Raw genomic sequence first — 18790 nt, 5'->3', positions numbered from 1 at the left:
GTGTCCCTAAAAGAGGTGATTAAGGCAAGTTATAGTTCTTCTCTTCTCTTTTATATCTTTTGTTCTTGTTGGTTTGATGATTAGAGCTTGAAAACTTTCATGATTTTTGGAGAAAAATTCATGTTATTGGTTAAGGAAGAAGTATGTAAACCCTTTTTCATCTTCATTTATTCTTGTTGATTTCAATTGGACCTTGACATAGGGTCTTTTCCACCCTATCTTTAGTTGGGAATGATGTATTTTTGTGATTAGGATTGATGGTTGGGTGTTTTGGTTGATTTTGAGGTGTTCCCGATCATTTCTGTACGTTTCTGGGTTCATTAGTCGATTATTTTGGTCAATAGTTGACTATTTAGTAGGTTAGCTGACCTCTTGAAGATCAGGTCTTTCCCCAGTTGACTAATCCTTTCAATAGTTAACTAATGCTTTCATTAGTCGACCATTCATAAGTCGACTCTATACTGCACACCCTCTACTATTTTGGCCATAAATTTTTGTATAGATATCCGACTAATGAACTATTTAAAGCATTATAAACTAGACTCGATAGGATTCAATTTGACATATTATGGGTTTTATTTGGATAATATTTGAAGGGTCTCCATAGGGTTTAAAATCGTACCTATCAGGATTGAGAGTCAATCCACATTCTGTGGCATTACTTGGTTCGAGTTTTGGGGTCTCGTGAATAACTATTATGAGAGATGGTTGAGATGCATATTTGGGGTGTGTTTCATGCATTATCATGTTATGGTATATATATATGTGTGTGGGGGGGGGGGGGGCTAGGTATTGGGTGGAGGTGATTGGCCTCAAGGGTCGTGTGTTGTCGCGAGCACCGCCCTTGGAGTAGAGCTATTCGGACCTAATGACCTCATGGAATTTGAAGTAGTTATAACCTTAGGTGGGAGTTGATTGTCCTCGAGGTTTATATGTACTCACGAGCATAACCCTAGGAGTGGAGCTGTTCGTCTCCAAGCGTCCCTTGCTAATTGTACAAGCTAATGGGATTCATATGTGTGCATATATGTTCTTTCGTTCGTGGGGGCAGGATGTGTGATTTGCTAGGCTTTATTCCTTTTCCCTATGGTGAATTATTCATGTTGTAATATGATTTCCATTATCAGTCATTGCTACACTTGCTAGGCCTTATGACTCATTCTCTTGCTTCTTACATCATTTCAGGAAAAGGCAAAGCTAAGGCTAAAGGCGAATCTAGCAAGTGTGGATCACCGGGGACTTAGCTGTGTACAGAGATTACTTAAAGACAAGGTTATTAGCAGTTTTTTGTTGTATTACTGAGAACTTGTCAGTCTCTTATATTTTGAAGGCCTACGTATATGTTGTTATGATCATGGTGAAAGTAAAGCAAGATCGCTACGGAGCAAGCAGCGTAGTTCAAAAATTTTGAACCTTACCTCGATCCCGGCGATTCGATTAACGTCGAAATCAAATCATTCACATACAAAATAAAATAAATCTAACCTTTAGATTTCTGAGTCATTTGTGAATTTGAGCAGTCCAAGTGACCGACCTTTAACTCGTGATACATGACACGTGTCCGTTGGCGAGGAGAGCCTAATAGAAGTGCTAGCTCCTTCTCCTTTCGCGGTTTGTGTACGGATAGAAAAAAAGGCCCTCATTTCGTATTGATGCAAAAAGAAATGGGGAAAAGTGAATGGCAATTGTTTTTCAACTCTTGAAAAACTATACAAAATTACTTTTTCACTTTGGGCAACCCATAAAAGGGTATTTATAGAGAAACCTCTTAGGGTTTCTTAAACCCTAATGGATTGTGTGACGACCCAGAATTTCCTGGATCTTTATTTACAACTAGATAATAACTCAATCGCATGGGTTGAAAATTTTCCCCATTATTATACAACAGCGTAAGCAAATTAAATATAAATATACATCCCAGGGGCATTTCCGTACTCAATAAAGCATCAATCAATCAAATACCACAAATACATAATCAGAGCCCCTGATCACAACTCACACCTCAAAGATCTTTTCAGTTGGGATTGCCCTGTACACACAGAATCCAAAGAAAAGAATAATAATTGCCATAGCAGTCATCCCCGAACACTATTCTTCTCAACCTGGAATGATGGTAAAACAAAGTGAGCCACAAAGCTCAGCAAGCATAACAGAAGAAATATGGTATGGCTGGGAATAAATCTCTCACACTGAATACCACCCATCAAATGTCGTGATGGAAGTCAAAGTGCCATGCCATGTATTACAACATGCAGCTATCAACACAAATAAACATACCAATGCACACAGTGGCAGTCCTTGGGGCTCACATAAGAAATGCACAACCTGGCACCTAAGTCCGCATACAAACCTGCAATTGGCATGGACTGGCTAGCACACACCATATGGGCCTGAAGCCCTAGCATAAGTTATATGAGCCCAAGGCCCTGGCTAGCAAAGATAGATGAGCCCGCGACCATGGCTAGCAATGATATATGAACCCACGGCCCTGGCTAGCAAAGATACATGAGCCCACGACCCTGGCTAGCAAAGATATATGAGCCCATAGCCCTGGCTAGCATAAATAAATGAGCCCGAGGCCATGGCTAGCATAAATATACAGTATCATAACCATGCAATGCAATAAGTAATAAATGCAATGGCTTCTGCAACATTAACATGATGACAACGCCTGCATAAGCCAAGCATCAGGCCATGCTACGCCCACGTAGGAATTCACACAAGCGAATGCTCTAAGTGCATATGCTCGCCTAACATACACAAGTCAGCACTCAACAGTCCAACTGTGTCATGCCAATTCTTACACCCCCAACACATACAAGGATGATCCCCAATGAATGCAAGCTCAATCCCATGCACTGCAATGCCATGCAATATGTCACATAATGGCAAAGCCGATCGACAGTGACCAGGCACCGGTCGACAATCTATGACTAAGGATCAACTAGTCATCGACCATCCCAGGCCTGGTCAACAGTTCGCTCCCATGTCACAAAATGGTCAACACGTCACCTCACCGGTCAACAGCCCATGCCTCTATTTATTAAGACTCCCACTTGTGGGAAACCATAACCACAACCAAATCCCGCTAATCCTCTATGAACCTAGCCCTGGATCAGGTTCGACATCATTCTAAAAGAAATATGGGCGATACAATACCCCGTAGGCACACAGTAAATAAAACCTCAGTGAGTCTCTTATTTAATGTAAATTAATTCATACTAATAAAATGCTCAATATGTATAATTAATACACGAAGCTGAATCGAATCAAGGAAAGACGTGGGATTCATAAAATGGAAGGAGCTCACAAAGGAAGAAGGGAGCTTACCTCTATTTATCAGGTTTCAGTGTTTTTACGCTTACATGCCACCAAATTAATACACGCTACAAAATAGTATAACCTCCCAAAATTAACAAAATCGAACCCAAAATTAAATTCTAATAGTACAAATTTATTCACATAAATTACTTAACTTACTTTTATATTTAAACTTTAATTAAATTGCATTTCTTCTATTTTTCCTTGAATTTTCCTCCCCATTTCCATGGCTGCATGTAGATTTTTCTTCTTTAAATTTTCTTCTTCTGTTGCACGACTTCCTTTACTCGAAATTCACTGAAATTGGGCCTTAAAAAGCCAATTGGAGGGCAGCTCATGGCACGCCGCATGGCAGCTACTAGCTGCCCATCGCCTTGCCCAAAACGATGCCGTTTTGGCAAGGAATGGCTGGAAAATTCCAACTAAAATCCTCTCTCGCGCGCGCACTCGTGGGCTCAAACCCACGTCACCCCCCTGGTCCCTTACGCGCGCGATCGCCCTCGCCACACGCTGCCTTCAAACATTATATGGTTCAATTTAATTTTAAGGTGATTCTAGCACATTTCCAAGAATTTGCATTTAGACCCCATAACTTCTGGAAATTATCATGTGCACCCCACTTATTAATAATACTTATACCCTGAATTTTCTAACAATTAATTACCCATTTCTCTAATACCAAAATAAATTAATATTTCCTTTAAACCCGCAAATATTTGATAATCACCTTATATGCAATAATTAATAATTATCAACTATTCACTAAATTATTCAATTCCAATAAGTCAAAAATCACTTCAAATTCATAATTTAATAATTATTAACTACTCCCAAATTATCGGGATGTTACAGATTGGACTAGCCCATTAATCTTAGTTCAACTAGAATCTTAAGTGGGCTTATTCTAGTCCAACTAGAAATATAATTAAGTGGCTCAAATCCATTTATAAAATATTTAGCCCAAATCTAATTCAAGCCCAAATATTTTAATATTTGGCCCAAATCTAATTTATTCCAAATATAATATTTAATATTTAATATTTGACCTAATCTAATTTAATTTAATATTTGACCCAAATGCTTTATTTAACCCAAATATTAAATTAAGCCCAAATATATATTATTTCCTATTTGTCATTCCAACAAACAGAAAATTATTAAATTAGAAACTCCTTCCTAATTTAATCTGTTGTTGCCAAAATACAACATTCTATTTTTAATTGTGGGCGAATGTAAGAGTCTCACCACTTGTATACTGGGTTATGGTTGATCGCGGTAGTCTCGCTCAGGCCTCGTGAGCATTTTGAGAGTTTTATCACCAACACGCGCTGAGAGTCTCATCACCAATGCTCTGGGAGTCTCGTCACTATGTGCTGAGAATCTTGGCGAACAAGGGAATTCGTCGATCTGGTGGGACTGGTGATTTGGTGGCCCAAGATAACTGAGTGGCCAAGGATAACCAAGTGGCCTTGATAATCGAGAGCCCAAAGATAACCGAGTGACCCTTGATAACTGAGTGGCCAGCAAAACAAGAGCGTCGTTAGGGCATGGGTGGGGGTCCCGCACAAACCCTTCGATGCCTAAATTCGTTCTCGAGAGTAAAAGTGTGAAATTGTGTTGAGGGGCCCAAGAGTGCTTACCTTGTGATGAAGGCATGGCCTCCTATTTATAGTGGAGGGTGAGAGGAGCCACATAGCAATCACGGCGAGATTTTCGCGGCCCATTCAGGAGATTTTGTGGCCCATTTCAAGGGTTTCAGGCCCATCCGTAGGCACACAAGTGTACCCACTCGGTTATGATTGAGTAGGTCATGAAAAGGGTTGGACCCTATCCATTCGGTCATGACCGAGTGGGTCTTCTTGGCTTTGAGGATCTTCAAAATCGATTTTCACCTTTATGAAGCCTGAATCTCTCAAAACTCAAAACATGAAAGTTGCAGATAATTATCTTAGCTTTCCATAAGAGTTTGAATCACCTCAATCAGAGCTTAAACGAGAGAGTTATACATAAAAACCAAAGCAATGTCGCACCCACTCGATCATGACCGAGTGGGTCATGAAAAGAAAGGGGGGATTGGTCCCCCACCCACTCGGTCATGACCGAGTGGGTCTTCATTCACTTGGATTTGAGGGCCTCTTTTGCCTTTTGTCTTGGTTTGGATCCCTCTTCACTCCAATACTTGACTCTGAGCCTTAATAGTGCGGGTGCATCAAATTAGAGCCCAATTTCAGCCTTAATTCGGCAATTATCTCTCAAAACTCAAAACATTAAAGTTGTAGATAATTCTCTTGGATTTCTATAGGATTTTGAATCACCTCAATCGGAGCTCGGACAAGAGAGTTACACCTACAAAAATGAAGTGGTGTCACACCATTCAGTTATGACCGAGTGGGTCCTCCCTGCTTAGTCTCGGCTTGACCTCTTACTCATTTGGCTTGTTTTCCTTGATCTCCTGCAACCCGTAGGCCCTTTGGGCTTCATTTCCATGTCTCTTAACTCTTTTAAGTTTCATGACGCTCCAAGTTTGCAGGGCATATCAATTATTCTCTACTCTTTCAGCCGAGAGTTATGGGTGGAAGAGTATCTTGTCTTGTAAACTTTTGAACATTACATCTCTTTTAGCCACTTCATCTTCTACACATCCTCTTGAGCTTGTTCACACACTATTCCTTTTCTGGGCTCTGATGCTTTTCAATTCCTTTGTAGAAGTATGAGGTAGATATACCATTAAGTTCACTTTCCATAGATGTCGAACTATGCACCGAACCATAAATTTGATTCTACTCCTAATAATTGCATTATGCGTAGGAAAATAGGTTTGCACTAGCTTTTCCCTTGTTGTTGGGCTGTGAGAAAGACAATGGGCTTGAGTTTATTTTTCCCTCGTTGCCAAGCCATAAGCAGGATGACGGGGTTACGTTGGGTTTTTCCCTCGTTGTCAGGCTGTAAGCGGGGCAACGGGCTTGAGTTTATTTTTGCCTCGTTGTCGGGCTATGAGCAGGACAATTGGCTTGAGTCTAGATTCACCTCATTGCTGGGCTATGAGCGGGGCAACATGTTTGAATGTATTTTTACCTCATTGTCGGGCTGTGAGCGGGACAATGGGCTTGACTGTATTTTTCTCTCATTGCCAGCCCATGAGCGAGACAACGGACTTGAGTCTAGTTTCACCTTATTGCTGGGCTATGAGCGAGGCAACGGGTTTGAATGTATTTTTACCTCATTGCCGAGCCGTGAGTGGGGCAATGGGCTTGACTGTATTTTTCCCTCGTTGTTGGGCTATGAGCGGGACAACGAGCTTGAGTGTGTTTTTATTTCCCGGAAGCAAAGCATAGAAAACAAACTTTCATAAAGCAATGTGTAATGAAAATGCTGACATTTTTTGAAATAAGTAAGTACATCCACTATTTCATTTTGGGGTTTTATTATTGCCTCTGATTGCAAAATACACAGGTTATGCACAATTTCAAACAGTTTAGTTTCTCGATCTTTAACATAGGCTCTCTTGAATGTGTCTGAATTTTTCACCCAATTTTCTCTTTGAGGGAATTAACAGTGGCTGACTGCCTTCTTCTAAGGGCATGTCCTTTCGTGACTTGTCTTGGAAATGGATAAAATCTCTTCGCTCTTTTTCCCTTTTATGGATGACACATAGCAAGTGCGTGCCTTCTTTTGATCCCCTCGAACCTGTCCCACCCCTGCGAGTGTGGGGAACTTCATCAATAAGTAGCAGGATGACACCATGACCCTCGTATCATTGAGTAGTGGGTGACCCAAAATCATGTTGTATGCTGCTGAAGGGGCTTTAACCAACATAAAGTTCGCCTATCGAGTCACGCTTTGGGGGTCTATGCCCAAATGTGATTGGCAATTGAATGGACCCTACCACTGGGACAACCTCCCCGGTGAAGCTATATAGGGGGAGGACACTTTCCTTAATCGATCATGAGATATATGCATTTGTTTAAAGCAGTTCCAGTAGATCAAATTAACAGAACTGCCACTATCCACCAAGATTCTACTAATGGGGTGTTTGTAAACAACTGCAGAAATTACCATTGAATCATCATGCGGGAGTATTATATCACCTCTATCGGTAGGAGTGAATGTAATTGGCTCCTCATCTTCTCTTACGTCCATCACTAAATTAACCTGGTAGGCCTGACGGGCATATGCCTTTCATGAGGCTGAAGTGTCCCCAGCTAGGGTTTCAACCCCTGAAATAACATGGATGGCTTGGTGGGTTGGTTCATTATCTAGAGGAGGGTCTTGCCTCCGATCCCTCCCCCTCTCTTATTGTCTTGGGTTTTGCCTTTCTTGCCCCTCATGCCTATCTTCTCTTCGTCGGGGTTCACTACCTTCTTCTTCTTCTTCATTCCATACATATCTTTACAGATGCCCCTCTTTTGGATTGAGTATGTATGTTATTTGATTAGTTGTTTCGTATAATGCTTTGAATGAAAAGTTATGGACAAGTTGCTAATGGGTGCATGTGCATGTAGATGGCAAATGCTACTAAGGGCATAATTGCCGAGCTCAATAAAGATTTGAAGCTTGATGGTGACAATTATGCTATATGGCAACAAAAGGTTCAATTCATACTAACTGAGCAAGAAACCCTTGAAATGATCACTGAAACCATGATAGATCCCGGTGATAAGGCAACACCCCAGCAAAAGATGGATTTTGTCAATTTCAAAAAGAAAGATACCATGGCGAGAATCACTTTGTTTAGTGCAATGATTGATGACATCATGGTGGATTTTGTTGTGCTCGAATCAGCCAAAGCCATATGGGACAAGGCTAAGGAAAATTTTGGTAGCATCTCTTTAGAGAGGCAAAGAGCACTAATTCTCAAATTTAAGAATTATATGAAAAAGCCTGATCATATAATGGGAAGGCATCTATGAGAGATGTCCAAAATGATCACTAGATTAAAGGCTATGGGACATACTCTAACTAATAAATAACAAGTGCAGGCCGTCATTTGTTCACTTCCCGATAGTGAGTGGCAATTGATAAAGATCAATTTGCGACACAACACTGAAATTAAGACCTTTGAGGATATTGCCCGTCATTTGCTTTTGGAAGCAGAAGTGATGGATATTACAAACCCTAAAGCTTTTGTAGCTGAAGGTAATACTTCTAAAAAGAAGAAGTGGACCAAAGGTTTCAAGAAAGGGAAAAGAATGAATGGAAAGTTGTCTGTAAAGAAGGGCAAAGACAAAAAGGGAAAAGATCCCAAGAAGGGAAAGGTGTTAGTGTAGGTGCTCTAGACCCAATCAGATTGGGCAAATTGTACACTGACATTTGTAATCATATTTCATATTAAATTAAGAGTTATTTAATTCTACAAGAAGTCATTCTATTAGTCTCTTGTTATTAACGTAATGATCGGATGAAACTAGATAGAAGTCCATATGATGTATACTGTGATTAATCTATAAAGATGTGAGATGATGCATCACAGTTTCTCGACATCATTAAATGTCCCAAGTCGTAGCAATGTCAAGAATGGACATTGACAATTGCAGTAAGACTTGTATGCGCTATGTTTTTGCTATGTGATAGCAATGGGGGTCTCACACCCATAGGCATGGGGATGCCTAGACAAGTACATAGGTGACCAATGTTGGAGAACGTGTCACTGGACATGACTCGCCATGAGAATCCATTTTGGTTATATGTTGATGGAATTCTCATACGAGATGGGTGTAACTAATCCTTGGATCTGAGGTTGTCACGGTCATCTCATAAGAAGACTGATATGCTTTGACATCGTTTCGATGGACCTAGATAAAGTCTGCATGTGGGCGATCGTTGGGCATATCGTGAGGCTTATGGAGATGGGTGCGTAATCAAGATGGGACTCGTCTATCCCTTGATAGAGGATGATGTATCTAAGGTGCCTTCGATGGATATTCACTTTAAATCCATGGCCATGGTAAAAGAGATCAATAAGGAGTTATTGATTCACTTTCTATTAAGTGAAGATATCTGGATGACTTAAGAAAGACTTATGTGATCATAATCAAGCAACACATTGCCAACTTGAGATCACATAGGATACATTGAAGAGAGGATCAAATTACACGGTAACCATGCTCATGAAAGGTTATTTGCGGATTATGAATCCTTCTGAATAATTGGATAGGCACGATGCCTTACTAGAGGCCAATCTTGTCTTATGTGTTCGTACCGACACATTGCCAACATATTCGGGAGCCTAATGAGTCATACGCAATAGGCACGGTCCCTGGCTTAAACCAGGGAAGCGGACGTATGGTTAAGTGAGACACTTCGGCAAAAAGTTATGCCGTCGTAGGTTCTCACGAGAAAAAGAACAAACAGACGTAATGACGTTGATATGACGAGGGGTCGTCATAAAGGAAAGAGTTTCCTAAAATAACAATTGATTAAATTAGAAAGAAGTTTCTAATTTAATAATTTGGGCTTAATTTAATACTTGGGCTAAATAAAGTATTTGGGCTAAATATTAAATTAAATTAAATATTTGGGTTAAATTAGATTTGGGTCAAATATTAAATAATAAATATATATTTAGGTTAAATTAGATTTGGGCCAAATATTAACTATTTGGGCTTGAATTAGATTTGGGCCAAATATTTTATAAATGGATTTGGGCCACTTTAATTTCTAGTTGGACTAGGATTAATGGGCTAGCCCAATCCATATCCATTAGGGTTTGGGAAACCCTAGGAGGTTGCTTCTCTATAAATAGCCCTTTATGGGATGCCCAAATTAAGCTTTTGTTTTTGTTGGTTTTCAAGAGTTGAAAATCGATTCTTTTCCTGTCCATTCATAAGCCTTGTTAGGAGAAAGAGCTAGCACTCCCATTCCTTTCTCCTCACCAACGGACGCGCGCCATGTATCACAAGCTAGAGGTCGAACACTTGGATGGCTCAAATTCGCAAACGACTCGAAAATCTAAAGGTTAGATTTACTTTATTATGTATATGATTGTTTGATTTCGACGTTGATCCAATCGCCGGGATCGGGGTAAGGTTCAAAATTTTTGAACTACGTTCTTGCCCCGTAGCGATCTTGCTTGACTTGCAAAAGGATCCCAAGAAAATCAAGTGCTTCAACTGTGGCCAATAGGGTCATTTTGCACATGATTGCACTATACCAAAGGTACACTTTACTCCTTTTACATTTGATGTATTAGTTGCATCATGTACTTTCATGGTTGATTCTAACTCAGGATGGGTTTTGGATTCAGGAGCAACCAGTCACATTGTAAAAGATGGTGAGTTGTTCGTGCATTTCAGGAAGATTCCACCAAGTACCAAGTGGGTATATGTTGGAAATAATGCACGACATGAAGTAAAAGGAATCGGGATTTGTGAAATTTTGATAAAGGATGGACATTGTCTCAATTTAGTAGATGTACTCTATGTACCTCAAATTAGAAGAAACTTGATTTTTGTATCTTGTCTTTTGTATCTTGGTTTTGCATTAACATTTCATGGAAATAATGTTGATTTATTTTCCAAAAATAAGTTTGTTGGTTTTGGTTTCCTACATGATGGTTTCTTTATTTTGAATTCTTCAAATGAAAATTCAAACACTCATTGTCTTATAGCTGAAAGGCAAAATGAATATTTATGGCATTCAAGATTAGGGCATGTAGGAGAATCAAGAATGAAAAGGTTAGCCAAAGAAGGCTTACTTGGTTCTTTGAGAAATGTATCTCTTCCTACATGTGAATATTGCCTTACTGGAAAGATGAGTAGGAAACCATTTGGGAAAGGGTCCCGAGTTCAGTTTCCATTAACTCTAGTACATTTTGACATATGTGGTCCCTTGAATGTGATATCTAGACAAGGGTTTAGATATTTCCTCACATTCACTGATGACTATACTCGTTATACACATGTGTACTTGTTAAAGTTTAAAGGTGAAGCAATGAGTTGCTTCTTGGCATATGTGCAATTGGTTGAGAATCAACTTAATACTACGATCAAATGTCTAAGGACAGATCGTGGAGGTGAGTATATGTCTAATTTGTTTAAGGGGTTTTGTGAGCAAAAAGGAATAGAAAGGCAGCTTACTATTCCTGATACACCCCAACAAAATGGAGTGGCCGAAAGGAAGAATCGCACACTCTTAGACATGGTGAGATCTATGATGGCTCAAGACAACTTAGATATGTCTTATTGGGGAGATGCGTTGCTAACAGCAACATATGTGCTTAATCGAATGCCCTCCAAATAAGTATCTTCTACTCCTTATGAGTTATGGACTAAAAGAAATCCAAATTTGAGTAATCTAAGGCCTTGGGGCTGTGCAGCCTATATCCATAACACCAAATCTGAATTTGGAAAGTTAGGACCAAAAGGAAAGAAATGTGTTTTCCTTAGGTACTGTGAACACTCTAAAGGCTATGTGTTTGCTGATTTAGATAAAGGGAGTAAAAGAGATGAATTTGATTCAAGGGATGCAATTTTCTTGGAAAATGAGTTTCTAAGAAAATGGAATGTTACTATAGGAGTTTCCTTTTATGAAATATCTGAATCACAAGTTGATAATCACATTGTATTAACTATACCTACACCAGAAGGAGTGTTTGGGAATGTTGGGTTGAGTGGGAGTGTTGAGCATTCAACTGAAGTTGGTCAAGATGTGACTAACAATGATCAAAATATTGATCAAGATATGTCCACACAAGAAAGTGATCAAATAGATCAACATCAAGAATTGGTCGAAGATGATCAACCTCCTGAACAACATGATGATGATGGGCATCATGAGCCTTCTCCTAGTGTGCATAGGTCTTCAAGAATATTTAGACAGCCAAAGAAATAGTGGATTCTAAATGATGAAGTGAACATGGTTTCACCTAAGGTGGATGATGAACCTCGCATTATTAAGGATGCACTTAGTAGTCCTGATTCAAATAAGTGGAAAATGGCTATGGAAGAAGAACTAAACCCTATGAGGGATAACCATGTCTGGGATTGGTTAATCTTCCACAAGGAAGGAAAGCAATTGGGAACAAATGGGTTTTTCGAATCAAGAGAAAAGCAGATGGTTCCATTGATAAGTACAAGGCACGATTGTTGCTAAAGGGTACACACAGGTAGAAGGTGTTGATTATCAAGACACTTTCTCACCTGTTATTAGGTTTAACTCCGTTAGGGTAATACTTGCAATAGTAGCCCATATGGACTTGGAGTTACATCAAATGGATGTTAAGGCAACCTTCCTCAATGGTGATTTGAGTGAAGAAATCTATATGACACAACTAATGGGTTATGTCGTTAAGGGTCAAGAACAAAAGGTATGTCACTTAATGAAGTCGATATATGGCCTGAAGCAAGCTTCTAGGCAGTGGTATCTAAAATTCCATCAATCAATTTTGAGCTATGGTTTCAAAATGATGGATGAAGATCATTGTGTATACGTCTTGCATTCCAAGGACAAATTTGTGGTCATGTCACTATATGTAGATGACATTCTATTAGCAAGTAATAACAAAGGATTTTTTAAAGTCATCAAAGGATGGTTATCATCAACCTTTGAAATGAAAGATATGGGAGAAGCTGCATATATTCTTGTAGATGACATTCCATATGAAGGATGCTAGACCAATGAATACCCCGATTGCCCATAAGGCCAGAATTAGTGAGGCAATGTGTCCACAAAACCCTCTAGAGAAACACGAAATGGAATAAGTTCCATATTCAAGTGCTATAGGGAGCCTAATGTATGCCATTATGTGTACACGGCCTGATATCAGTCAAGCTGTTGGGTTATTAGCCAGGTATCAATCCAACCTTGGAAGTCAGCATTGGAAGTGTATTAAAAGGATTTTTTGTTACCTTAAAGGTACGAAAGATTATTGTTTATGCTACCAAGGTGGTAGTTTACAATCTGTTGGATACACGGATGCTAATTGGGGAGGTGATAAGGATAGATGCAAATTTACATCGGGTTATATTTTTTTGCTGAATAGTGGAGCTATCTCTTGGAGTAGCAAGAAGCAAACTTATACGGCTTTATCCACCATGGAGGCTGAGTTTGTGGCGAGTGTTGCTGCTATACAGGAAGCCATATGTCTTGGTCATTTTATTTCCCATTTAAGTATAATGCCTTGCAAGAATGAGCCTATCACAATATGCTGTGATAGTCAAGAAGCTTTGGCTTATACAAAGGATCCAAAGTATCATGGGAACACCAAGCATATTGGGATAAAATATAATTTTGTGAGAGATGCACTTGAGTCCAAGGAAGTTTGTTTGAAATATATACCTACGACAACTATGGTGGCAGATCCTTTAACTAAGCCTATACCACCTGATTTATTTGCCCGTCATGTTCAAGCAATGGGGTTGCGTAGGATATGATTGTACTTCCTTGTAACATGAAAACCATATTGTATTCAAGGTTGTTTTATTAATGAAATGAGTAGATGTATTATTTTCATTACCATTAGCATATTCCATAACACTTAAAGGATATGTCAAGTATAGGTTGAGAATTGGCTCTCTCACACGAGTAATTCATCCTTAGTTTGTGAACCAAGGATGAGACTTACTCAAATACCAACATAATCATGAGATGATTGTTCGAGGTAGTCACATTATTTTGTGGATGTGATCTTGGGTATGATAGTCGCCTTGATGAGTTCTCTATGTTAGAACCTCAAGATGAGGTGATGTGTGATTCACCGAGCATATATGTACCCCACATCTGTTGCTCAACCTATGAACCAGACAGGACTTCTTGAAGAAGTTCAGCTAAAACATATGTGTTTTGGTCCGTGTCTGCACGGTATTTATAATTCAAATCTTGACATCCGCTCCAAGTTGAACAAGACCATTTCTTTGAGTGGGAGTACACTTGGTAGAATTCCACTAGACATGATTTAAGTGGGAGAATTTGAGTGATTCTTGTAGTAAATCATTTCAGTGTCTTGTGATACCGTGGCATATGTCTATACCATGTGTGTATATTTAATATAGTGACCATCGAGAAGTAACTAAGAGTGATCCCTATCTCTTATGTTGTGTGAGCTTCTCATTTTTGTATGCCTTTAGTGACTATTAACTACTATTTTGTGATTATGAGTTATTTATGTTGCTTTGATGCATAATCTATGACCATGAGAACATGTGGTCTGTCAGTTTCTTTGTTGGGCAATTAAATAACTTGTAGTTGTAAGATAGTGAGTTCAAAAGGAAAGACTTTGTTTGAATACGCTGTCGCTTGTATGTGGAATTGATCCAGATCATATGTTTCTTAGCAAAACAATCCTCCACTACATAGCAGTTTAAAGCATGAGTACTTGTTGTTTGGTATAGTTCATGAGTTTGAATTAGTTTCAAGTCTTAGGTATCAGGCGAACTTAATGGTTATAACCATTAATGCTAATGATAGTGGGAGTCATTTTGACGACTATCAATTTAGATAGGTAGGTCACATCGTTTGGAGAAAATCTGCTATGTCTAACTTAACAGTTGCATAGTAAGAAAAACTCAACTTTCGCCAAAGGGTCACGACCCATATGCCTTGTATGAGTCTGCATTTGCTTTTATGTGTTAGTGAAGATTGGTTCAAGTTTACCATGTGCGAGTGGGAGCTGTTGGAATTTGAGCAAATACTTGTGTACGCACAAGTTAAACTTGATCATATGGATCATAAATTGAAGCTTAGTACCAATGTGCTCATGATATAGCTAGAGAGAGCTCAATGTGAGTTGTGAATAGCTCACAATAGCTTAAGCTAACTCACTCCAGCTCAACTCCAGCTCACTTTAGCTCACTCTAGCTCAAGTCAACTCAAGGTAGTTGGACCTAGCTCAAGGGAGTGACACTAGCTGAGTGATAGTGAGGTGGCAATGACATGTCATCGGGTGATGACATGACAACTTACATGGACTACTAGCCAGTTGACATGTGACTTAACCATGTGCTGACACATGGCAACACATAAATCTCTCTCTCTTCGTTATGGATGAATGGTCACCATTATGGGTGGTTACACCAAATTAGTTATGGGTGGTTACATGGAAGGTTCCATGAACCCTTTCTCCGAAGACAAGTCCTTTGGGAAGGGGTGGCACTCAAATATAAATAAAGCACCACCCATTTCATCCAAATGATGTTTTTGAGAGTGTTTTGAGGATTGAAGAAGTATACAAGTATTCTTCTAGTGAGAAGAATAAGAGACTAACAAAGAAGGCATATTTGATTATGAAAGTATTTTGGTTGCTACTTCTTTAAGTTGGTAATCAAATTACCCTTGGTGTGGAGTTGTGTTTACATCAAATCTATCCTAGCATTTAAAAGGTAGAGTTATCTATCTTGGAGCTTTCAAAGTAAGATTTCTATTCCACTATTGTTTTATAAGAAATCTTTCATAGAAATATTGTAATATGGATTATGGAATTTTGGTTTAAATGAACATGGGTTTTTCTTGAATATTAGACAAAGTCTAATAAATGAAAATGGGTTAATAATAGCATATATATATATATATGAGGAAAAGAGGATAAAAGGAGAAAAATGAAGGAAATAAGAGAAGAAGGGAAGGCGTTCGTGAGAGGAAGAAAGGAGAGCAACTAGGGTTTCCCTTATTCTTCTTCCCCTTTGATAATCAAGCTCTAAGAGGGTTTTGGGTTGGTTGGGTGTTAGATTCTCATCATCTCCATCTTCTCTTGCTTGTTTTTCCTAATTTGGGTTGTGGAAGGGTGTGGTGGCTTTGGTGGAACTTCTTCAAGTGGTGTCCCTAAAAGAGGTGATTAAGGTAAGTTCTAGTTCTTCTCTTTTCTATACCTTTTGTTCTTATTGGTTTGATGATTAGAGCTAGAAAACTTCCATGATTTTTGGAGAAAAATTCATGTTGTTGGTTAAGGAAGAAGTATGTAAGCCCTTCTTCATCTTCATTTATTCTTGTTAATTTTAATTGGACCTTGACATAAGGTCTTTTCCACCCTATATTTAGTTGGGAATGATGTATTTTTGTGATTAGGATTAATGGTTGCGAGTTTTGGTTGATTTTGAGGTGTTCCCAATCATTTATGTGCGTTTTTGGGTTCATTAGTCGACTATTTAGTGGGTTAGATGACCTCTGGAAGATCAGATCTCGGCCCAGTCGACTAATCCTTTCAATAGTCGACTAATGCTCTCATTAGTTGACTATTTGTAAGTCGACTCTACACTGCGCACCCTCTACTATTTCGGCGATAACTTTTTGTATAGATATCCAATTGATGAACCATTTGAGGAGTTGTAAACTAGACTCGATAGGATTCAATTTGACATATTATGGGTATTATTTGGAAAAGATTTTAAGGGTCCCCATAGGGTTTAAAGTCATACCTATCGGGATTGAGAGTCAATCCATGTTCCGTGGCTTTACTTGGTTCGAGTTTTGGGGTCTCGTGAATAACTATTATGAGAAATGGTTGAGACGCATATTTGGGGTGTGTTTCATGCATTATCATGTTATGGTATATATGTGTGTGTGTGTGTGTGAGCCTAGGTATTGGGTGGAGTTGATTGGGCTCAAGGGTCGTGTGTTGTCATGAGCACCACCCTTGGAGTGGAGCTATTTGGACCCAATTACCTCATGGAATTTGAAGTAGTTATGACCTTGGGTGGGAGGTAACTGTCCTCAAGGGTTATATGTGCTAACGAGCACATCCCTGGGAGTGGAGTTGTCTGTCCCCAAGCATCCCTTGTTAATTATACAAGCTAATGGGATTCATATATGTGCATATATGTTCTTTCGTTCGTGGGGGCGGGGTGCATGATTTGCTGGGCTTTATTCCTTTTCCCTATGGTGAATTATTCATGTTGTAATCTAATTTCCATTATCAGTCATTGTTACGCTTGCTGGGCTTTATGGCTCATTCTCTTGCTTCTTACATCATTCCAGTAAGGTGAATCTAGCAAGGGTGGATCTCTGGGGACTTAGTTGTGTACAAAGATTACTTAAAGATAAGGTCATTAGTAGTTTTTTGTTGTATTACCGAGAACTTGTCAGTCTCTTATATTTTGAAGGCCTATGTATATGTTGCGATCATGGCTTGGGGTTTTGTAGCTAATGGAAGCTTAGAACTTGTGTACTTATGTCATGAATGGATGTACATATGTGGTAATTCAATGAGCGTTTATGGATGTTTTGATGTTATATCTCTACTTGTGGTGGTGGGGTTAAATGTTCTTATTTGAATTGTTTCTGTATCTTTCTATTGATGACCTCCTCACAGATCCTCTATGCTAGCTCAAGCTCCGGGTGGTGGGCCATTATAGCTTAAGTATCTTAACTGCTATTTACAATACAATATTGGAATTACACAGGTACACAAATAAATAAAAAACTCTAAATCAGCCAAGCACCACCTTCTTGTCTTTGCTTGTACTGGAACCTGGAGTACCTGTTATGCTTGAGATACCTAGAACGTTGAATGTTTCAGGAGTATAAAACACCCAAGTTAGATAATTACATCTAAGTGAAATGGTTCATGAAAGAAGAATATATGTGGGCAAATGCGATATGAAGTACGAAACCTCCCTTGTGGTAGTCATCATAGCAACATGTTAGCTTATCACAAGAGCATGAGATCACCCATGATGTCCCAACAATTAGCCACAGTCACCAAAACGACGTGATGTACAGTAAAGCAGAAGGAATATGCACAAACCAAAAAAAAATATGATATGCAAGTCCTCATGAATTGCTTTGGGTTGGATTTAAGCCTATTTATATAATTTTTGGCCAATCCCATATTGCCACGTGTCATCCTTATCTCCTTGTCATGATTACTTCTAACTGCCAGTTCGGCTGGTTCATTTATCTAGCGACCCCATTATGAGTTTTCAAAAATTACACTTTACCCCAAGTTTCGTATATTTGCACTTTGACCCCTAGATCTTTTAGGACCTTAGCCATTCATGTGGTTCCTTATTTTGACGCCAAACGTCCTTAAGAAGGGGTTTCTTGCATCTTTTATCAATCCCTAAATTGCTTTTCAATATTTTTAAGAGATTACATCTTTACCCGAACCTCTCCAAAATTGTACTTTTATTCTTGAATTCTTGTGATTCCTTGGACATATCCTATCACATTGAATCCACAAGTTTTATAAAAAATTCTCGGGTATTACACTCTCCCCCCCCTAAAAAAAAATTGTGTCCTCAAAATTTGATCTTATTCCTCAAACTTATATATTGAGGTAACTTTAGGATGGATAACGTGCCTGGCTCAGAGTGCCCCATTCAATATGGTTTGCCTTTTGGCTTTGGGCATGTAAATTTGATTTAGAAAATATTCCATTCGAGAAGTAAAATCCTGGTCATCAATTCATCTCACTACTCTATCTTGCTTTCGCCCTTGCCCTCGTCCTCTTGGTCTCACCCTCACCCTCTCGCCTCTATTAATCGAAACCCTAAAAACTGTGACAAGTCACTGTTTTAAAACAAAATTAATAATAATAATA

The 18790-nt window shown here is 39.0% G+C and overlaps 1 protein-coding gene across 1 annotated transcript in view; it reads left to right on the top strand.

Moving 5' to 3' along the window:
* The first annotated feature begins 12174 nt into the window (after positions 1-12174).
* Positions 12175-18790, top strand: part of LOC127807586 (uncharacterized) — a 30181-nt gene continuing 23565 nt past the window's right edge. Inside the window, exons 1-3 of the mRNA XM_052345602.1 lie at positions 12175-12347; positions 12469-12625; positions 16036-16092. Coding sequence (XP_052201562.1) covers positions 12175-12347; positions 12469-12625; positions 16036-16092 — 387 coding nt within the window. The remainder of the gene's footprint in view (positions 12348-12468; positions 12626-16035; positions 16093-18790) is intronic.

This window comes from Diospyros lotus, chromosome 1 (genome assembly GCF_014633365.1).
Source record: "Diospyros lotus cultivar Yz01 chromosome 1, ASM1463336v1, whole genome shotgun sequence".
NCBI lineage: Eukaryota > Viridiplantae > Streptophyta > Magnoliopsida > Ericales > Ebenaceae > Diospyros > Diospyros lotus.
The sequence above is the reverse complement of the archived record's forward strand: the minus strand, read 5'-3'. Positions and strand labels throughout refer to the sequence as shown.